Raw genomic sequence first — 23,005 nt, forward strand, 5'->3', positions numbered from 1 at the left:
CTGGATAAACACATGAGGGAGAAAGGAACAGAAGGATAGGGTGAGATGAAGTAAGGTAGGAGAAGGCTCATGTGGAGTATAAACACCAGTATAAACCAGTTTGGCCAAATAGCTTGTTTCTGTGCTGTAAATTCGATGGAACACTCAACAGGTCAGTATGCAGCTGTGGAGGGAGCGCTTTCAGGAGCTGACCCTTGTTCACAACTCTAAAATGTCTTTACACAGAGGGTTGTCAAAGCAAGGGAATGCTTTACCACAGGGAGTAGTTGGGGCAGAGACCATTGCACCTTTTAAGGGAAAATGTGATAAACATTTTCCCGTAAATGGGAATTTAAATTTGAAGGTGATCATAATATGATTGAATTTCACATTCAGTTTGAGGGAGAGAAGAGTAGGTTTAAGATTAGTGTTTTAAACTTAAATAAGGGCAATTATGAGGGCATGAAGACAGAGCTGGCTAAAGTGAACTAGGAAATTAGGTTAAGGGATGGGTCAGTAGAGATGCAGTGGCAGACATTTAATGAGATATTTCATAACACTCAGCAAAGATACATTCCAGTGAGAAAGAAAGACTCTAGAGGAAGGACGTACCATCCGTGGCTAACTAAGGAAGTTAAAGATAGTATCAAATTGAAAGAAAAAGCATACAATTCCATGAAGATTAGTGGCAGGTCAGAAGATTGGACAGAATATAAAGAACAGCAAAGAATGACTAAAAGAATAATGAGGGAGAAATTAGAGTACAAGAGAAAGCTAACTAGAAATATAAAAGCAGATAGTAAGAGTTTCTACAGGTATTTAAAAAGGAAAAGAGTAAGTAAAGTGAGCATTGGTCCTCTAGGGGAATGAGTCTGGGGAATTAATAATGGAGAATAAGGAAATGGTGGATGAATTGAACAGATACTTTGCGTCCGTCTTCACTGTAGAAGATACAAATAACGTGCCAGAAATAATTGTGAATCAAGAGGTGAAAGGGAGGGAGGAACTTAAAACATTTACAATCACCAGGGAAAGGGTTCTGAAAAAAGTATTGGAACTAAAAGCTGACAAGTCCCCAGGTCCTGACTGATTTCATCCTAGGGTCATAAAAGAAGTGGCTGCAGAGATAGTAGATGAATTGGTATTAATTTTCCAAAATTCCCTAGATTCTGGAAGGGTCCCATCAGATTGTAAAACAGCGAATGTAACTCCTCTGTTCAAGAAAGGAGGGAGACAGAAAGCAGGAAACTACAGGCCAGTTAGCTTAACATCTGTCATAGGCAAAATGCTAGAATCTATTATTAAGGAGGTTATAGCAGGGCACTTAGAAAATCTCAATGTAATCAGGCAGAGTCCACACGGCTTTGTGAAAGGGAAATCATCTTTGACTAATTTATTAGAGTTCTTTGAGGAAGTAACAAGCAACGTGGATAATGGGGATCCTGCAGATGTGGTGTACTTGGATTTCCAGAAGGCTTTTGACAAGGTGCCACATCAAAGGCTACTACACAAAATAAGAGCTCATAGTGTAGGGGGTAGCATATTAGCATGGATAAAAGATTGGTTAGCTAACAGGAAACAGAGAGTAGGCATAAATGGGTAATTTTCAGGTTGGCAAGATGTAACGAGTGCCACAGGGATCAGTGCTTGGGCCTCAACTATTTACAATCTATATCAATGACTTGGATGAAGGGACCGAATGTATGGTTGCTAAATTTGCTGATGAAATAAAGGTAGGTAGGAAAGTAAGTTGTGAAGAGGGCATAAGGAGTCTGCAAAGGGATATAGATAGGTTAAGTGAGTGGGCAAAAATTTGGCAGATGGAGTATAATGTGGGAAAATGTGAACTTGTCCACTTTGGCAGGAGGAATAGAAAAGCAATATATTATTTAAATGGAGAGAGATTGCAGAACTCTGAGGTGCAGAGGGATCTGGGTGTCCTAGTACATGACTCACAAAAAGTTAGTATGCAGGTACAGCAAGTGATTAGGAAGGCAAATGAAATGTTGTCATTTATTGCAAGGGGAATAGAATATAAAAGTAGAGATGTTTTGCTACAGTTGTTCTGGGCATTGGTGAGACCACATCTAGAATACTGTGTGCAGTTTTGGTCTCCTTATTTAGGAAAGGACATAATTGCTTTAGAGATGGTTCAGAGAAGGTTCACTCGACTGATTCCTGGGATGAGGGGGTTACCTTATGAGGAAAGTTTGGACAAGTTGGGCCTATATACACTGGAGTTTAGAAGAATGAGAGGTGATCTTATTGAAACACAAGATCCTGAGGGGACTGGAAGGGGTAGATGCTGAGAGGATGTTTCCCCTTGTGAGAGAGACTAGAACTAGGGGCCACAGTTTAAAAATAAGGGGTCTCCCATTTAAGACGGAGATGAGGAGAAATTTTTTCTCTCAGAGGGGCTTGAGTCTGTGGAACTCCCTTCCCCAGAGAGCGGTAGAGGCAGGGTCGTTGAATGTTTTTAAGGCTGAGTTAGATAGATTCCTGATTAACAAGGGGGTCAAAGGTTATAGTAGGTAGACTGGAAAGTAGGGTTGAGGTCACAATCAGATCAGTCATGATCTTATCAAATGGCAGAGCAGGCTCGAGGGGCCGAATGACCTACTCCTGCTCTTAATTCGTATGTTCGTATGTTCATTTGAAGCAGAGGAACGTACAGGGCTGTAGGGAGAGGGAGCGGGGCAGTGGGATCATGGAATCATACAGTATAGAAGGAGGCCATACAGCCCACCGTGCCTGTGCTGGCTCTTTGAAAGAGCTATCCAATTAGTCCCATTCCCCTGCTCTTTTCCCATAGCCCTACAAATTCTTCCTTTTCAAGGATTTATCCAATTTGCCTTTGAAAGTTATTATTGAATCTGCGTCCACCACTCTTTCAGGCAGTGCATTCCAGATCATTACAGCTCGGTGCGCAAAAAAAAAGATTTGATTTTTGAATTGCTCTAGCAAAGAACCAGCAAGACACGATGGGCCGAATGGGTCCCCTTCTGTGTTGTTCCATGCTCTCCTCTGAAGTAAAATAATTTGATCTGGAATGGTTGTTGTGATCTGGAACACACTGCCTGAAAGGGTGGTGGAAACAGCAAGTAACTTTCAAAAGGCAATTGAATATAAAAATTTACAGGGCTATGGGGAAAGAGCAGGGGAGTGGAACTAATTGGACAGCTCTTTCAAAGAGCCAGCACAGGCACAATGGGCCGAATAGTCTCCTTCTGTGCTGTACGATTCTATGATTTAAGATGTATGTAGGCATGTATTTTAAGTCCTGGTAAGTATTTTGTTCTGAAAGTTCCTGACTAAACATGCTGTTCTCTTCTCCAGGTTCATCATACAATTTGAAATAAATGACAAACTTTTTCCATCTGCATCTGGAAGAACCAAACAGGAGGCGAAACAGAAAGCTGCTCATCTTGCCTTGGACATTCTTAAGGTTCTGCTCGAGCTGATTCTCTCTCCTCCCAGCTATTGAACTTTTTTTTTTGTCCCAAGCAGATATTTGGGCTTCAGTATAAATGTTCACCTTGAGGATAAAGGTCCTTTATTTTGTTTAAGTCGCCCAGTCCTACAAAAGGAAAAAAGTTTTTAACATGGTTTATCGCAGTTAAGCGAGTTTCACTTGCAGATAAATCGTGGAACAATCAAAGTTTCAGCGCAGATGGGAGGCCATTTGGCCCATTGTGCCTGTGCCAGTGCTGGCTCCACATCTGCACCATGGGCACAGTAGCCTACTGGTTGTGGTACTGAACTTGCAATCCAGAGGTTGTGAGTTCAATCCCTCCCTCCCACCTGCCCAATGGCAAGTTGCGAAATTGAATTTAATAAATTTGGTTAATTTATCGGATGGTGCCGGGGAAGCATTTGTTAGCAAGGCCACCATTTTATTGTAAAACCCCAACCAATTCCCTAATGTCCTTCAGGGAAGGGAACCTCCTACCCTTCCCCAGTCTGGCCCACGTATGACTCCAGCCCCATTCTATGTGATTGATTCTTGGTGCCCACTGATGTGGCTTAGTATAGGCACTCGGGTCAATTTTAACCCAACCAGTGTCAGCTATGGCTCAATAATAGCGCTCCTGCCTTTGAGTCAGACGGTTGTGGGTTCAATTCCCATTCTGGAGACTTGAGCATAAAATCCCAGTGCAGTACTGAGGGAGTGCCGCCCTTTCAGGCAGTGCATTCCAGATCATAACAACTCGCTGCATAAAAAAAACTCCTCATCTCCCCCCTGGTTCTTTTGCCAATTATGTTAAATCTGTGTCCTCTGGTTACCGACCCTCCTGCCAGTGGAAACAAGTTCTCCTTATTCACTCTAACAAAACCCCCATGATTTGGTCACCTCCATTAAACCTCCCCTTAACCTCCTCTGTTCTAAGGAGAACAATCCCAGCTTCTCCAGTCTCTCCACATAACTGAAGTCCCTCATCCCTGGTACCATTCTGGTAAATCTCTTCTGCACCCTCTCCAAAGCCTTAATTAACCCATTACAGACTTTTGTGTTAAATGTACGTTCAGACATAGTAAGAGTGGATTTTCATCATCGATGGGACGATAATCTAGCTCATCGAACCGCTCTTGGGTCATGGTCAGTCTGGGTATCTTTTTAATCCTTTTGCCATTGAAGCTTCGGGCCCTGAAATTCCATAGGGTTTCTCCCGGTCTTGTCCCAACGCTCTAGCAGGAAAACCTCCAGATAAAAACTGGGGGAAACCTGCTGTGACGGTTCTGCTGGGTTCTGCCTTCCACTGAAGGTTCCATTGGTCTTGCGCTGGAGATGGTCTGGGGGAATCCCTACGGCATTTTGTGGTTGCTGGGTGGAACTGGAACCATCTCTCAAATTTTCCACCTACATACCCGCTTAGCACCTTCATTAGGAATTCAGGAGAAACTTCTTTACCCAGACATTGGTGAGAATGTGGAACTCGGCTACCACAAGGAGTGATTGAGGCAAATAGCATAGATGCATTTAAGGGGAAGCTAGATAAACACATGAGGGAGAAAGGAATAGAAGGATATGTTGATAGGGTTAGATGAAGTAGGGTGGGAGCAGGTTCATGTGGAGCATAAACACCGGCATGGACCTGTTGGGCCGAATGGCCTGTTGCTGTGCTGTGAATTCCATGTCTGTAATTACTGCAGAGGATGAAAGAATTTCAAAAATACAAATCGTGGTATTTCTCACTAATATCGCACGGTGGATAGTCTGATGCTACCCGGACAGACCATGACCCAAGAGAGGTTCGATGGGTTAGATTATCATCCCATCGATGATGAAAATGTACTGGAAAAAAAGCCTAAATAGGTCCGAACATATATTTAACAGGAAAGTATGTAATGGGTTAATTACCCATGGTAATTACTTTTTGGTAAATTGCAGAATTGGCTGCAAATCTACTGACTGAGTCCGTTACAAAGTATGCAGAGTTCACAATGTAAATAAAGTGATTCAATTTAGGACCTCAGGTTTTGGGTTTGATCAGTTCGTTTTCTCGAACTTTAATTTAATGTTTTCTTTGTTTCCTCCGATTCTGTTTCATAAACTTGGCAAAATACGGCGTCTGGTATCATGTTTGTCACAGAACCAATTGGTCAGCATTTCACAAGATGGACATTTACTCAAGTAAGTGTGTGAAATACCCTGGGTAATTGTACTTTAATCTCAGCAGCAAGTAAAATTCCAAAAAACGTGTAAAATCTGTTCCAGACAATTTAGAATTTTAGATTTCAGCTTTCAACAAATCTGTTTTATAAATTTGAATGAAACTGCACGTGCGAGATGTGTTGGGTGGTTTATGGTCATTGTTTTTATTAGCCCAAATTATGGTGATCAGTGATTCCCTTCTGGCCTGGGAGGTATTTCCTTTTTGATATTCAGCCCTCAATTGCATGATCTGATTTGTCGACATCCAAAATTGGATGAGCAGAAATTTCCTCCAATTAAATATTGGGAAGGCCGAAGCCATTGTCTTTGGTCCCCGCCACAAACTCTGTTCCCTAGCCACCGACTCCATCTCTTTCCCTGGCCGTTGCCTGAGGCTGAAGCAGACCGTTCACAACCTTGGCATCCTATTTGACCCTGAGATGAGCTTCCGACCACATATCCGCTCCATCACCAAGACCGCCTACTTCCACCTCCGTAATATCGCACGTCTCCGCCCCTGCCTCAGCTCATCTGCTGCCCTCATCCATGCCTTTGTTACCGCCAGACTCCACTATTCCAGTGCTCTCCTGGCCGGCCTCCCACCTTGCACCTTCTGTAAACTTGAGCTCATCCAAAACTCTGCTGCCCCGTATCCTACCTCGCACCAAGTCCCGTTCACCCATCACCCCCTGTGCTCACTGACCTACATCGGCTCCCGGTCCGGCAACACCTTGATTTTAAAATTCACATCCTTGTTTTCAAATCCCTCCATGGCCTCTCCCCTCCCTATCTCTGTAACCTCCTCCAGCCCTACAACCCTCCGAGATCTATGCGCTCCTCCAATTCAGGCCTCTTGCACATCCCCGATTCTCATCACTCCACCATTGGTGGCTGTGCCTTCAGCTGCCTAGGTCCTAAGCTCTGGAATTCCCTCCCTAAACCTCTCTGCCTCTCTACCTCTCTCTCCTCCTTTAAAACACTCCTTAAAACCCACCCCTTTGACCAAGCTTTTGGTCACCTATCCTAATATCTCCTTATGTGGCTCGGTGTCAGATTTTGTCTGATAATTGCTCCTGTGAAGTGTCTTTGAGATGTTTTACTATGTTAAAGGCGCTATATAAATGCAAGTTGTTGTTGTTGCATGCTTACTGGATTCAATTGGTTGAATGAAATTGTTTGTTGGAAAGGTGTTTGATGCTCATTGCGGAGTTATAATTAGTTTTGATAACAACTCTCAGGCATGCTCTGCGAAATGTGTTTGAGTAGCGGCAGGAAATGAAATAAAATATATTCAGTCGCGATGAATGACCTTTTATCTCTGATTCACTTAGATTTAATTGTGACTATTCGGATGGTTCGGGTTCTATCGTGTTCCGGTCCAGTACAGCGGACTCTTCTACTCCCAAAGGGGTACGGTACTTGTTTAAGAGAGACTGCCAGACGCCTTGTCTGTGTTGGTGTGCTAGTTTTACTTTGCGTTCTCGTCTTTCAGATGAGACGTTAAACCGAGGCCCTGTCTGCCCTCTCAGGTGGACGTAAAAGATCCCACGGCCACTATTTGACGAAGAGCAGGACAGTTGTCCCCGGTGTCCTGGGCCAATATTTATCCCTCAACCAACATCACTAAAACAGATTATCTGGTCATCTATCACATTGTTGTTTGTGGGATCTTGCTGTGCACAAATTGGCTGCTGCGTTTCCTACATTACAACAGTGACTACACTTCAAAAAAGTACTTCATTGGCTGTAAAGCGCTTTGGGGCATCCTCAGGTCGTGAAACATGGTATAGAAACGCAAGTTCTTTCTCTACTTTAGAATTCAAGGCTAAATTCAGCGTTCCGGGCTCCCAGCAGGGAGCAGGGTCGAAGGGAGCGCAGGCCAGATAATTGGGGCTCCCTTTGAATGTGGAGAACGGGATCTCTGATTTACCACTCAGTAACGCTAATAAACCTGCCCAGGTAACTGGCAGGGCTCAGTGGCAGCAACTCTGTGCAGTGCCTCAGGGCACGCCCATTCTCCCTTTGGAGGGGAGACTCTCTGATTTGGCACCTTTTAAGATGAATAATCTTGACACCAAAATGTTAATCAGAGAAGTTAGCATTTTAGAATATTCTTCAAGGACCGCCCTTCAATGCCGATACAAATGGGTGGGGCGTGCGTGTGCTCCGCCCATTCGTACCTCAAAATTACAGTCATATATCATAGGACCCCAATATGCTTATTACAAGTGGCCTCCCACATGAAACAGGCTGGCACTCCGGCTGCCCATCACAGGACCCCGTCCGAGATGGAGTCCGCCCATCACAGGACCCCGTCCGAGATGGAGTCCGCCCATCACAGGACCCCGTCCGAGATGGAGTCCGCCCATCACAGGACCCCGTCCGAGATGGAGTCCGCCCATCACAGGACCCCGTCCGAGATGGAGTCCGCCCATCACAGGACCCCGTCCGAGATGGAGTCCGCCCATCACAGGACCCCGTCCGAGATGGAGTCCGCCCATCACAGGACCCCGTCCGAGATGGAGTCCGCCCATCACAGGACCCCGTCCGAGATGGAGTCCGCCCATCACAGGACCCCGTCCGAGATGGAGTCCGCCCATCACAGGACCCCGTCCGAGATGGAGTCCGCCCATCACAGGACCCCGTCCGAGATGGAGTCCGCCCATCACAGGACCCCGTCCGAGATGGAGTCCGCCCATCACAGGACCCCGTCCGAGATGGAGTCCGCCCATCACAGGACCCCGTCCGAGATGGAGTCCGCCCATCACAGGACCCCGTCCGAGATGGAGGACTTTTTTTTCATAAAATATACTTTATTCATAAAATTTGCAGCAATACATACAATACAGTTGTTATATCACATTCCAAACGTACACGCCAGACGCCAGCACAATCGGGCGGTAATTGACCTGATGTCATTCTCAGGCTGCTACCGTCCCGTTTATTCCAGGTGGGGCCACTTTAAAATCGGCCTAGCCTATGTCGGGGGGGGGGGGGTCACCTGGGATCCGGCACGCAAAGAGACACATCATATCTCTGACGAGGTGCATCTTGGGAAAGCAGGCGAACCGGCCATCTCCATGATTACAATGAGCCACTTGGCACCTATGTTTCATATTATTCCGTATTAGGAATTATTTTAATTTATTTTTGTTTTGTAGGAAACTACTGGCGGAAGCAGATCGAAAAGGTACGATTAATCATCACCTTAGTTTATATCCTGATTGTGTTTTTTATAAACATCTAGTTCATACTTAATGGTGTCAGCACTCTCACTTCTGAGTCAGAAGGTCGTGGCTTCATAGTCCCACTCCAGAGACTTGAACCCATAATCTAGGCTGACACTCCCAGTGCAGTACTGAGGGAGTGCTGCACTGTCAGAGGTGCCGTCTTTCGGATGAGACGTTAAACCGAAGCCCCATCTGCCCTCTCAGATAAATGTAAAAGATCCCATGGCACTATTTCGAAGAAAAGCAGGGGAGTTCTCCCCGGTGTCCTGGAATATATTTATCCCTCAACCAATATCACTTAAAAAAAATAAGCACTTTTCTGGATGTTGCTGAGTGGTCATTATCACATTGCTGTTTGTGGGATCTTACTGTGCACAAATTGGCTGTTGTGTTTCCTACATTACAACAGTGACTACACTTCAAGAAAGTACTTTATTGTCTGTAAAGCGCTCTGGGATGTCCTGAGGTTGTGAAAGGCGTGATATAAATGGAAGTTCTTTCTTTCTGATATCTTTTAAGGGTTACCCCTTATATTTGAAAGGGTTAATATGTTGACTGGGAGGGGTGATTGTACCCGCTGATTTTACAGCAATATTTCATCCTTCTCGACTCGATGAAGCTTCCTTAATTCCATCCCTTTGTAAGTTACGAGCTCTTTTCTGGATGTTGCTGAGTGATGTTTGGTTATTTTGAAAGTCAGATTTACAGGATTTTATTCAAATCATCTCTTGTTTTCTCGTTAGGCGATTGGCACCCATCTTTACCACACCAGGATGGAGTAGTGATTGCACATCTTCTCAGGTACAATTGCTTATTTGTCAATAGACCAATCATGTGGTGAATTTCTGGTTGATCTTAATGCTTTCTTTAGTCATAGAATGACAGAAATTACAGCACAGAAGGAGGCCATTCAGCCCGTCGTGCCTGTGCTCACTCTTCAACTGGAGCTGTTTACTCCAATCCCCTTTCCCCATATCATTTTCTATTATTCCTTTTCAAATCCTTATTCAATTCCCCTTTCAATGATGCTCTAGCCTCCGATTCAGCATCCACTTGCGATAGAGCATTCCATATTCTACTAACTCTTTACGCGAGAACATTTCTTCTAAGTTCTCCCTCCATTCTTCCAAAGAGAATCCGTAGGCTATGCCTTGGTCCTGGTTCTCTAGCCCTGGGTCAGTGGATAGCAGTCTCTCCTCTGAGTCAGAAGGTCGTGGGTTCAAGTTCCACTCCAGACACTTGAGCACGTAATCCAGGCTGACACTCCCAGTGCAGTACTGAGGGAGTGCTGCACTGTCGGAGGTGTTGTCTTTCGGATGAGACGTTAAACCGAGGCCTTGCCTGCTCAAGTGAATGTGAAGAGCAGTCAGGTCTCCTAGTGTCCTGGCCAACATTTCTCTATCAACCAGCACCACCAGAAAAAGAGCAGATTGTTTGATCACTTGCCTCATTTGCTCCCTCAGTACTGAGGGAGTGCTGCACTGTCAGAGGTGCTGTCTGTCAGATGAAATGTTAAACCGAGGCCCCGTCTGCTCTCTCGGGTGGACGTAAAAGATCCCACGGCGAGGGTGCTACCACTGAGCCGAGGCTGACATCAGCAGAGCGCAGTTGGAGCCCAGAGTGTGCTACCAGATCAGTGCGATCATAGAAAACATAGAAAATAGGAGCAGGAGTAGGCCATTTGGCCCTTTGAGTCTGCTCCGCCATTCAATATAATCATGGATGATCCTTTATCTCAATACCATGTTCCCGCTCTCTCCCCATTTCCCTTGATGCCTTTTGCGTCTAGAAATCTATTTAGCTCCTCCTTAAATATATTCAGTGACTTGTCCTCCACAGCCTTCTGTGGTAGAGAATTCCACAGGTTCACCACCCTCTGAGTGAAGAAATTTCTCCTCATCTCAGTCCTAAATGTCCTACCCTGTATCCTGAGACTGTGACCCCTCGTTCTGGACCCCCCAGCCAGGGGGAACAACCTCCCTGCATCCAGTCTGTCTAGCCCTGTCAGAATTTTATATGTTTCAATGAGATCTCCCCTCATTCTTCTAAACTTGAGTGAATACAGGCCTAGTCGACCCAATCTCTCCTCATTCGACAGTCCTGCCATCCCAGGAATCAGTCTGGTGAACCTTCGCTGGACTCCCTCTATAGCAAGTATATCCTTTCTTAGGTAAGGAGACCAAAACTGCACACAATACTCCAGGTGTGGTCTCACCAAGGCCCTGTATAACTGCAGTAAGACATCCTTGCTCCTATACTCAAATCCTCTTGCAATGAAGGACAACATACCATTTGCCTTCCTAACTGCTTGCTGCACCTGCATGTTTGCTTTCAGTGACTGGTGTACAAGGACACCCAGGTCCCTTTGTGCATCAACATTTGCCAATCTTTCACTATTTAAATAATACGCTGCCTTTCTGTTTTTCCTTCCGAAGTGGATAACTTCACATTTATCCACATTATACTGCATCTGCCATGTATTTGCCCACTCACTCAACCTGTCCAAATCGCCTTGAAGCCTCTTTGCATCCTCCACACAACTCACGATCCCACCTAGTTTTGTGTCGTCGGCAAACTTGGAAATATTACATTTGGTACCCTCATCCAAATCATTGATATATATTGTGAATAACTGGGGCCCAAGCACCGATCCCTGCGGTACCCCACTAGTCACTGCCTGCCACCCCGAAAAAGACCCATTTATTCCTACACTCTGTTTCCTGTCTATTAACCAATTTTCAATCCATGCCAGTATATTACCCCCAATCCCATGTGCTTTGATTTTGCACACTAACCTCTTATATGGGACTTTATCAAAGGCCTTCTGAAAATCCAATTAAACCACATCCACTGGTTCTCCCTTATCAATTCTACCAGTTACATCCTCAAAAAACTCCAGTAGGTTTGTCAAACATGATTTCCCTTTCATAAATCCATGTTGACTTTGTCTATTCCCATTGATATTTTCCAAGTGTCCTGTTATCACATCCTTTATAATAGATTCTAGTATTTTCCCTACTACTGATGTTAGGCTAACCGGTCTGTAGTTCCCTGTTTTCTCTCTCCCTCCTTTTTTAAACAGTGTGGTTACATTTGCCACCCTCCAGTCTGCAGGAACTGTTCCATAATCTATAGAATTTTGGAAGATGACAACTAATGCACCCACTATTTCCATGGCTACCTCTTTTAGTACTCTGGGATGCAGATTATCAGGTCTTGGGGATTTATCGGCTTTCAGTCCCATTAATTTCTCCAGCACTTTTTTTGCTAATACTAATTTCCTTCAATTCCTCCTTCTCACTAGTCCCTTGTTTCCCTCGCATTTCTGGGAAGTTATTTGTGTCCTTTTCCGTGAAGACAGACCAAAGTATTTGTTTAATTGCTCTGCCATTTCCCTGTTCCCCATTATAAATTCTCCCGTTTCTGACGGTAAGGGACCTACATTTGTCTTCACTAATCTTTTTCTTTTTACATACTTGTAGAAGCTTTTACAGTCCACGTTTATGTTCCTTGCAAGTTTACTCTCATATTCTATTTTTCCCCTCTTAATCAATCTCTTGGTCCTTTTTTGCTGAATTCTAAATTGCTCCCAATTCTCAGGCTTGCTACTTTTTCTGGCAACTTTATATAACTCCTCTTTGGATCTAATACTATCCTTAATTTCTTTTGTTAGCCATGGTCGGGCCCCTTTTCCTTTTGTGTTTTTGCCCCAGAAAGGAATGTATAATTGTTGCAATTCATGCATTCGTTCCTTAAATGTTAGCCATTGCCTATCCACCCTCATGCCTTTTAATGAAGCTTCCCAATCTATCATATCCAACTCACTCCTTATACCTTCGTAGTTTCCTTTGTTTAGATTTAGGACCCTAGTTTCGGATTGGACTACTTCACTTTCCATCTTAATGAAGAATTCTATCATGTTATGGTCACTCTTCCCTAAAGGACCCCGCACAACAAGATTATTAATTAACCCCTTCTCATTGCACAATACCCAATTTAGGATAGCCTGTTCCCTGGTTGGCTCCTCAACGTACTGGTCTAAAAAACCATCTCGTGCACACTCCAGGAATTCATCCTCCACTGTATTATTGCTAATTTGGTTTGGCTAGTCTATATGTAGATTAAAGTCACCCATGATTACTGTAGTACCCGTGTTACATGCATCTCTAATTTCCTGTTTGATGCTGTCCCCTACATTACCACTACTGTTTGGGGGGCTGTAGACAACTCCCACCAATGTTTTCTGCCCCTCGGCGCTTCTTAACTCCACCCAGACTGAATCTACATCTTGATTTTCTGAGCCAATATCCTTTCTCACTATTGCTCTGATTCATCCTTTACTAACAACGCCACCCCACCTCCTTTTCCTTTTTGCCTGTCCTTCCTAGATATCGAATACCCTTGGATATTCAGCTCCCGGCCTTGGTCACCCTGCAGCCATGTCTCTGTAATTGCTATTATATCATATCTGTTTACATCTATTTGTGCTGTTAATTCGTCTACCTTATTACGAATGATTCGTGCATTCAGATACAGTGCCTTTAGATTTGTCTTTTTAACATTTTTAGACATCTTAACATTTTTTTGTACTATGGCCCTGTTTGTCTTGTTACCATTTTTTCTTACCCGGACCCTATTTGTTGTCTTTTGTTTGTACGCTCTGTCCCTTCCTGACACAATCCAGTTATCCTTACCTCAATCACTTTCCTGCACTGCTTCTTTGTCTTTGCTCTTTAGCTTTCTAGATTTCTCTCCACCGGGACCCTCCTCCCCCCCTTATTTAGCTTAAAGCCCTATCTACCTCCTTCGTTATTCGATTCACTCGAACTCTGGTCCCAGCATGGTTCAGGTGTAGTCTGTCCCAACGGAACAGCTCTCTCTTTCCCCAGTACTGGTGCCAATGCCCCACAAATCAAAACTCACTTCTCCCACACCAATCTTTGAGCCACGCATTCATCTCTCCGATCTGATTTACCCTGTGCCAATTTTCTCGTGGCCCAGGTAATAATCCAGAGATTATTACCTTTGTGGTTCTGCTTTTTAATTTAGTCCCTTGCTGCTCAAACTCTCTCAGCAGAACCTTTTTCTTAGTCCTACCTATGTCATTGGCACCTACATGGACCATGACAACTGGAGCCTCCCCCTCCCACTCCAAGTTCTTCTCCAGCCCGGAGGAGATGTCCTTAACCTTGGCATCGGGTAGGCAACAGAGCCTTCGGGACTCATGCTCCTGGCTGCAGAGATCAAGAGGGTTAGCTGACATTGTAAAACTCAAGAATGGTGAATTTACGAACACTCAAAAGCATTGAAACAAGTTAGGGCTAGGTATCATAAGAAATAGGAGCAGGAGTAGGCCATATGGGCCCTCGAGCCTGCTCCGCCACTCAATAACACCATGGCTGATCTTCAACCTCAACTCCACTTTCCCGCCCAATTCCCATATCCCTTGATTCCCTTAGAGTCCAAAAACTTATCGATCTGAGCCTTGAATATACTGAACGACTCAGCATCCACAGCTCTCTGGGGTAGAGCATTCCAAAGATTCACAACCCTCTGAGTGAAGAAATTCCTCCTCATCTCAGTTTTAAATGGCTGACCCCTAATCCTGAGACAATGCCCCCTAGTTCTAAACTCTCCAGCCAGGGGAAACAATCTCTCAGCATCTACCCTGTCAAGCCCCCTCAGAATCTTATATGTTTCAATTCGATCATCTCTCATTCTTCTAAACTGCAGTGTGATTTCTCCAAGCCTTCCTATGCTTCAAACTGCCTGAACAGTTGCCCTTGCCCTTGACTGTTTTTGGGCTAAATCTCCATTCTCAATATCCCTGGCACAGAGTTTCGGGTCCTGGGAGCGCTCATCGGGAATTCAGGCGCTTGCCCTCAAAAGGCCGGAAAATCGTGGGAGTTGTGTGCCCGAATTCCCCGTGCACTCTGAGCTTCGAAGCACTGTAGGTGAAAATGTCTCCCTAATGTCCAAAGCAAAGCGGAAAAGTTAATCACTTCTAAACCTTTAAACTTGCAGACCGACGGAAACAGTGAACAATGTCAAAGTCTACAAGTGAGGTAAGGACAATTCAAACATTGATATGCTGTATTTCTAAATATGGGCAATATGCCCTACAACGGCCCATACAATGCATGGCTCAGTGGGTAGCTCTCTCGCCTCTGAGTCAGAAGGTTGTGGGTTCAAGACCCCACTCCAGAGACTTGAGCACATAATCCAGGCCGACACTCCCGGTGCCAGTACTGAGGGAGTGCTGCACTGTTGGAGGCGCCGCCTTTCAGATGAGATGTTAAACCGAGGCCCGTCTGCCCTCTCAGGTGGACGTAAAAGATCCCACGGCCACTATTTCGAACAAGAGCAGGGGAGTTCTCCCCCCAGTGTCCTGGACAATATTTATCCGTCAGTTAAGAGCCAGCCACGTTGGTCTGGGTCTGGAGTCACATATAGGCCCAGACCGGGTAAGGACGACAGGTTTCCTTCCCTAAAGGACATTAGTGAACCAGTTGGGTTTTCATGACAATCTGACAGCTTCATGGTCACTTTTACTGAGACCAGATATTTATTTCCAGATTCTTTTTGAAACTGAATTCAAATTTTCAAAATGCCCCCGGAGGGATTTGAACTCACGTTCTACTGGATTATTTGTCCAGGCCTCTGGATTACTAGCCCATTAACATATCTACTACACAGCCGTACCTTCTAGAATGACGTGGTGATGAATCTATTACCAATTCCCTTTTCCCTGTTTGTGGAGGCACCCCTGCTTCTGCCCAGTTCCATTGGAGAACTTGGTGTGGGACACGGCGGAGTAAATTAGTGCTCCCTCTTCAGAGCTTTGCCTGCCTGCAGTGCATGTTGGGAGTTCGGGCCTGCGCCTGATTAGTATGCCCATGATTTTTCCATTGGTTATTTAATGGCCTGGGAAATGGGGGGAATGCATGCAGAGTGCGCTCAGGATTGTTGGCAGAATCCCGTGCGTGCAGCCCCCTTGTCTGATTCTCTGTCCAGAAAAGTTAAACAGAAAAGGAAAACTTTCTTGTCCCTGTGTGTTCACGTTGTAATCCAACATGCTGCTGAAATGGGGCCTGTAACTCTAACTTGCACCAAGTCCTGATCACCCATCACCTCCTGTGCTCGCTGAACAACATCGGCTCCCGGTCCGGCAACACCTCGATTTTAAAATTCTCATCCTTGTTTTCAAATCCCTCCATGGCCTCGCCCCTCCCTATCTCTGTAACCTTCTTCAGCCCTACAACCATCTGAGATCTCTGCGCTCCTCCAATTCTGGCCTCTTGCGCATCCCCGATTTTAATCGCTCCACCATTGCGGCCGTGCCTTCAGCTGCCTGGGCCCTAAGCTCTGGAATTCCCTCCCTAAACCTCTCCACCTCTCTACCGCTCTCTCCTCCTTTAAGACGCTCCTTAAAACCTACCTCTTTGACCAGACTTTTGATCATCTATCCTAATATCTCCTTATGTGGCTCGGTGTCAAATTTTGTTTGATAATCGCTCCTGTGAAGCGCCTTGGGACATTTTCCTAAGTTAACGGCGCTATATAAATGCAAGTTGTTATTGTTGTTGTAAATGAAATGGGGGAAAAGGTGGGGACATTACAAAAGTCTGTGGTCTCCTAATGTTTTTTTAATTGCTCTGATAAAATGAACATTCTCAGAATTGAGGGATTTTCAGATATCTCGACAATCGGACAAGGTGGCTTTGGCCGTGTTTACAAAGCAAAGTACGATCTCGACCACAAGTACTACGCTGTCAAGGAAGTCGCAGTGCAGAACGAGTGAGTCCATTTTTAATCTTCTTCGTATATTTGTTATTGTTAAAAGGGGTGGAGGCCTCACTCTCCGAGACCCCCCGCCACACACACACCACCAGCTGGGCCTCGCACGCAGCCCGCCTGGATCTGAGAAATTGCGGGGCACACTGGCCCCTCATTTTCCATCCATTGTTGGTTAGGTGACAGCGGGAGCATTATGTGGGGTTTCATTCACCACATTATAGGAAGGAGCTAAAAGCAATGGGAAAGGTGTAGAGAATGAGAGACTTCAGTTATGTGGAGAGACTGGAGAATCTGGGATTGTTCTCCTTAGAGCAGAGAAGGTTAATGGGAGATTTAATAGAATTACATAGAATTTACAGCACAGAAACAGGCCATTCGGCCCAACTGGTCTATGCCGGTGTTTATGCTCCACACGAGCCTCCTCCCTCCTTACTTCAGCTAACCCTATCAGCATATCCTTCTATTCCTTTCATTTAGCAAATTGTTATACCATTCTCTTGTCTGAAGTTTTTTGTATTTCCAGTACTTGCTGAATTTACTGACACAAAGGGAGTCCTGGTTTCAGATTAGTTGCTCAACCAGTTTTCTGTCAGAATTCTAAATCACAAAAAAGCCTGCAAATAGAATTTATACGAAATAAAAAATTAAAAATGTAATACTTTATCCCAAAGCCATATCACTGTCTGAACAACTTTAAAGAAAGCAAATTCCATCAACTTAGTGGCTGAATTACTGAAAGCGTTCTCCTATACAGAGAGATTTTGCACAAAAATTTCCTTTTTTAAAAAAAAAGGCAAAGCAAAATATAAACGTTTGATGAATATTTTAAGTTAAAAGTCCTGGGGCAATACTATATTTTCAAGCTTTTTTTTAAAAGCGCACATTTCAAAGATCTTTTTACACACTTCTAAACGATGGGAACTTTGTGTTGAGATAAGGCAACAAAAGGAAAGATCAGTTAATTGTTCTCAGGGTAAAGGGACACCTGAAAAGCAACCATTTCAATTTTCAACGTCCTGTATTCACTCATTCATCCTTCGTTGTTTAAAAACCTGCATGTCTTGCCTATTTTCATCCCTGGAATCAAAGTTATTGCCCGTTATCACCAACTGCACAGTATGATGGCAGGAAAACAGGAAATATATACACAAATATTTGGTTCTGAAGTGATGCCAAAATTTCAGATTTCTATGACTCTCTTCTCTTCTGCCCTAAAAAAGCCAATATGCAAAACATGATATGTCACCGTTGTTTAAAATCATACAAAGTTATCGGAAACAAAATAAAGGGGGAACATCTTATGTTCAAGTGCGAGGGCTCAAGCAGTTCAGCTCACAACAGATTTCCCTGCCTAAATTTTCTGCACTTGCTGCCCAAATTTCCTTTTTCTTCCAGGAGTACTCCAAACACAGAGAAGTCCTGCAGAAACAGGTACAGTCTCCTCCAAGGAGGGCAAGTGTTCCAGGGTGCCTGGAATCTATGTTGCAACGTTCGTCCCATCCTCGGCAGAATAGGATTTCAACTACACATTTTAATTTTTTCTTAATTTTTTAAAGACGATGTAACACAAGGATAATGATTGACCACTACACATAGCTCAATAGAAACTGCCACATCGAGCAGTTCACTCTTGTTATTTAATTTATTTACACAAATGCACTAGTGCCCACCGTGGAAAGAGAGATGGTACCATGGATACAGTACTTCAATTATGTGGAGAGACTAGAGAAACTGGGGTTGTTCTCTTTAGAGCAGAGCACGTCAAGTGGAGATTTAATAGAAGTGTTCAAAATTACGAGGGGTTTTGATAGAGTAAATAAGGAGAAACTGTTTCCACTGGCAGGAGGGTCAGTAACCAGAGGACACAGATTGAAGATAATTGGCAAAAGAATCAGGAGAGAGATGAGGAGAAATTTTTTTAAGCAGCAAGTTGTTATGATCTGGAATGCACTGCCTGAAAGGGCGGTGCAAGCAGATTCAGTAATAACTTTCAAAAGGGAATTAGATTTATACTTGAAGGGGAAACATTTTCAGGGCTATGCAGAAAGAGTGGGGGATTGGGACTAATTGGATCGCTCTTTCAAAGAGCCAGCACAGGCACGATGGGCCGAATGGCCTCCTTCTGTGCTCTATGACTCTATGATCCTAGTAGACTCACCAGGATGTTATCGGAGATGGCGGCATGGTAGGGGGCGGTAGGGGGGGAAGGGGGTGTTACAGTTACGAAGAGAAGTTGAGACTTTTCTTCGCAGCAACTGAGAAGGTTCAGGTCCTGATAGGGGTCTTCAAGATAGTGAAGAGTTATAATGAGGTCCATGGTAAGGGATTGCTTCCACTGGTCAGTGAGACAGTAATGAGGGGGCACACATTTAAGATAATTCAAAAAGAATTCAACGGGAGGTTAGAAAAATGTCTCCATGCAGAGGGTGGTTAGAAAGTGGAATTCTCTGTCACAAACCATTGTTGAGGCAGAGTCCATAAATTCCTTTCAAAGGGAATTGGATAGTTGCTTGTAGAATAGTGGATGGGGAGCGAGCAAGAGAGTGGGATTGGACTAGGTAACTCACATTGAGAAAAAATACTGGCACAGACTTGATGGGCCGAATGGCCTGGTGTGTAATGATTTTATCATTCTTACATGTTGCTTCAATTTTTAATCTAATCAGGAAAACGATGCGTGAAGTTGTTTCCTTGGCAGAGATGGATGATCTCAACATTGTTCGATACTACCATTCCTTTATTGGGCCAAGGTGACTAGAGATAAGAGCTAACCTCTGCTAGCTATGTTACTGTGCAAAAGGGTCTCAGAATTTCTAATCTTTTTAAGAGAAAGGTGCCATCTGTTTCAAAGCCTTGTCTCAGTGGGTAGCACTTTCTCACCTCTGAGTCAGCAGGTCATGGGTTCAAGTCCCACTCTAGAGACTTGAGCACATAATCCAGGCTGACACTCCCACTGCAGTACTGAGGGAGTGCTGCACCGTCGGAGGTGCCGTCTTTCGGATGAGATGTTAAACCGAGGCCCCGTCTGCCCTCTCAGGTGGATGTAAAAGATCCCCCAACGCTATTCGAAGAAGTGCAGGGGAGTTCTCCCCGGTGCCCTGGCCAATATTTATTCCTCAATCAACATCACTAACACAGATTATCTGGTCATTATCACATTGCTGTTTGTGGGATCTTGCTGTGTCTAAATTGGCTGCTATGTTTCCTACATTACAACAGTGACCACTTCAAAGGTACTTCATTGGCTGTGAAGCGCTTTGGGATGTCCTGAGGTTGTGAAAGACACTGTAGAAATGCAAGTCGTTTCTTTCTTGAAGGCATTATATAAGTGCAAGTTGTTGTTGTTGTTTGATCTGCACTTCAAACAAAATAACTCACCGGCTTTAGGACATGGCATGGTACAAATGCACAGTATGTCCTTCTTAATGCAACCTATTTGGAAAGTGAAAAATTGTTTATTATTAATGATAATAATAAAAAATTCTGACCTAATAAATTTTATTTTTGCATTTTAAATTCAGAACCCAAGCTGGCTGCCAGGGCAGAAAGTCCCTTTTTATTAAAATGGCGTTGTATGAGAAGAACTTGAAAGAATGGATCGAAGATCCTGATAATAATAAACCTGCGCAGGAGGAAGTTGCTTTGTCCATATTCTGTCAAATAATAGATGGCGTTGTGTATATTCATCAGAAGAAGATGATTCATCGGGACCTGAAGGTCAGACCATTAAGGTTACGGCCCTCACACATTCACTTAAAACACAAATTTATTTTCTATTAAGTAATTTTTGGTCACTGCTCTCCACACATGTACATTTCCATCTAGTGATGTCCATCCTCCACTTCCTTTGCCCTACCATTGGCGGCCGTGCCTTCATCCGCCTAGGCCCTAAACTCTGGAATTCCCTCCCTAAATCTCTCTGCCTCTCTCTCCTCCTTTAAGACGCTTCTTAAAACCTACCTCTTTGGCTAAGCGTTTGGTCAGCTGTCTTAACGTCTCCCTATCTCTGTAACCTCCTCCAGCCCTACAACCCTCCGAGATCTCTGCGCCCCTCCGTTTCTGGCCTCTTGCGCGTCCCTGATTTTCATCGCTCCACCATTGGCGGCCGTGCCTTCAGCTGCCTAGGCCCTAAGCTCTGGAATTGCCTCCCTAAACCTCTCCGTCTCTCTATCTCTCCTCCTTTAAGACGCTCCTTAAAACCTACCTCTTTGACCTGTCCTAATATCTCCTTATGTGGCTCGGTGTCAAATTTTGTCTGATAATCTTTCCTGTGAAGCGCCTTGGGACATTTTACTACGTTAAAGGCGCTGTATAAATGCAAGTTGTTGTTGTTATTATGTGGCTCAGAGCAGAGCACTCATAAGCTTCCTGGTTCTTGTTCGGATCGGATCACTCTTCCCGTTAGAATATTGGATTGAAGGGCTATGTGGAAGCTGAGTGGGCCAGAATCCCAGCCCTTGTGACAGGTGAACTCTTCCAGGTTCCATTAGTGATCCAGGCTAGCTGGTCAATCACCAACGGTGACCTGATGTACCTGCTTCAGCTGTTGGTTACCAGGCCAACCACAGACTTGCTTCCATCGCCAGGTATGTCACCCAGACCCCAAAGAAATTCTATTTCCCTCCCCCCTCAAAAAGAGGGCCGTTGTTAGTTAGCAATCCGTGGATTTGCTTCTCCCTCACTTGAAGGACCACATAGACACCCGACCGTACCCCATTGAGCGGTGGTTCCGCCAGTTAGAGTTGAGAGCTTTAGCTGCATGTCTCTCTGCCACTCACTTAAGGTGTGCCTCGGGCACCTCAGTATACGAGCCTGTGCTTTCATACCCAGCCTCCGGGTACTGCCTTTCAGCAGCAACCATTCAAAGCCTCAGGGTTTCTCATTGTCCACACACTGAGTTCTGGGTTCAGTTCTGGGCACCACACCTCAGAAAGGACAGATTGGCCTTGGAGGGGGTGCAGTGCTGATTCACCAGAATGACACCGGGGCTTAAGGGGTTACAATTATGAGGACAGGTTGCATGAACCACAGGCTTGTATTCCTATGAAGATTAAGGGGTGATCTAATCGAGCTGTTTAAAATGATAACGGGATTTAATAGGGTAGATAGAGAGAAACTATTTCCTCTGGTGGGGGAGTCCAGAACAAGGGGGCATAACCTTAAAATTAGAGCTAGGCCGTTCAGAACGGAGGTGCTGGTTTGAATTTTTCTATTGTTGAAAAAAAGTAATGTTTTCAAATGCAGTAAATTGTCTGAATAATTCTTTATTTTTTTTTAAAAAGCCAGAGAATATCTTCCTCACAGAAAGAAATATCGTAAAGATAGGTGACTTTGGTCTTGTTACAACACTGGATGATGAGAGACCACTTACCAGGGGCATCGGAACCATTCGATATATGAGTCCAGAACAGGTAAGGAGAACAGGCTGAGCCCCTCGTCACCAGAGGGTTTATAAAATAGAATCATAGCATCTTACAGCACAGAAGGAGGCCATTCAGCCCATCTTGCCTGTGCCGGCTCTCTGAAAGAGCTATCCAATTAGTCCTGCTCCCCTGCTCTTTCCCCATAGCTCTGCAAATTTTTCTTTTTCAAATATTTATCCGATTCCCTATTGAAAGTTATTGAATCTGCTTCCACCACCCTTTCAGGCAGTGAATCCCAGATCATAGCAACTCGCTGCGTAAAATAAAAATATCATCTCCCCTCTGGTTCTTTTGCCTGTTATCTTAAATCTGTGTCCTCTGGTTACCGACCCTCCTGCCAGTGGAAACAGTTTCTCCCAATCGACTCTATCAAAGCCCTTTATAATTTTGAACACCTCTATTAATTCTCCTCTTAACCTTCTCTGCTCTAAGGAGAACAATCCCAGCTTCTCCAGTCTCTCCACATAACTGAAGTCCTTCATCTCTGGTACCATTCTGGTAAATCTCCTCTGCACCCTCTCCAAGGCTTTGACATCCTTTCTAAAGTGTGGTGCCCAGAATTGAACACAATACTCCAACTATTAGAACCTTTACTGCTGTTACTTTGCTTTTTGTGATTAGCTCAGCCCCAAAAGTGTGAGACTGGGCCTGGCACGGAGTCTCGATCGATGGGAATGCAGAACGGCAAGGAGGGGGCGATTTAATGCACCCGATTTACTTGGTTTTCCCAAATCCCCCATGTGTAGAAAGTCATTGGGGTCACAGCTTGGGTCAGGCTGTTCCACACCTGAGTGCCCCATAAGCCCTCTCATTGCAGGGAGCTCCACAACTCCTTTAAAATTACCCCGTAACAACAAGCTGCATTTATATAGCGTTCCTCGTGTGCAGGGAGATATTTCAGAGCACTTAAAGCTGACCTTTTC

General features: G+C 44.6%; 1 protein-coding gene across 2 annotated transcripts in view; it reads left to right on the forward strand.

Annotated features, from left to right (window-relative positions):
• The window catches only part of eif2ak2 (eukaryotic translation initiation factor 2-alpha kinase 2), a 59,679-nt gene that overhangs the window by 30,908 nt on the left and 5,766 nt on the right, over positions 1-23,005 (forward strand). For both annotated transcript variants that reach the window (XM_067983728.1, XM_067983729.1), the window contains exons 9-19: positions 3,316-3,424; positions 5,571-5,611; positions 6,964-7,042; positions 8,794-8,822; positions 9,606-9,663; positions 14,887-14,927; positions 16,540-16,659; positions 18,055-18,090; positions 19,326-19,409; positions 20,181-20,376; positions 21,942-22,070. In XM_067983728.1, coding sequence (XP_067839829.1) covers positions 3,316-3,424; positions 5,571-5,611; positions 6,964-7,042; positions 8,794-8,822; positions 9,606-9,663; positions 14,887-14,927; positions 16,540-16,659; positions 18,055-18,090; positions 19,326-19,409; positions 20,181-20,376; positions 21,942-22,070 — 922 coding nt within the window. The remainder of the gene's footprint in view (positions 1-3,315; positions 3,425-5,570; positions 5,612-6,963; positions 7,043-8,793; positions 8,823-9,605; positions 9,664-14,886; positions 14,928-16,539; positions 16,660-18,054; positions 18,091-19,325; positions 19,410-20,180; positions 20,377-21,941; positions 22,071-23,005) is intronic.

This window comes from Heptranchias perlo, chromosome 5 (assembly GCF_035084215.1).
Source record: "Heptranchias perlo isolate sHepPer1 chromosome 5, sHepPer1.hap1, whole genome shotgun sequence".
NCBI classification, from domain to species: Eukaryota; Metazoa; Chordata; class Chondrichthyes; order Hexanchiformes; family Hexanchidae; genus Heptranchias; species Heptranchias perlo.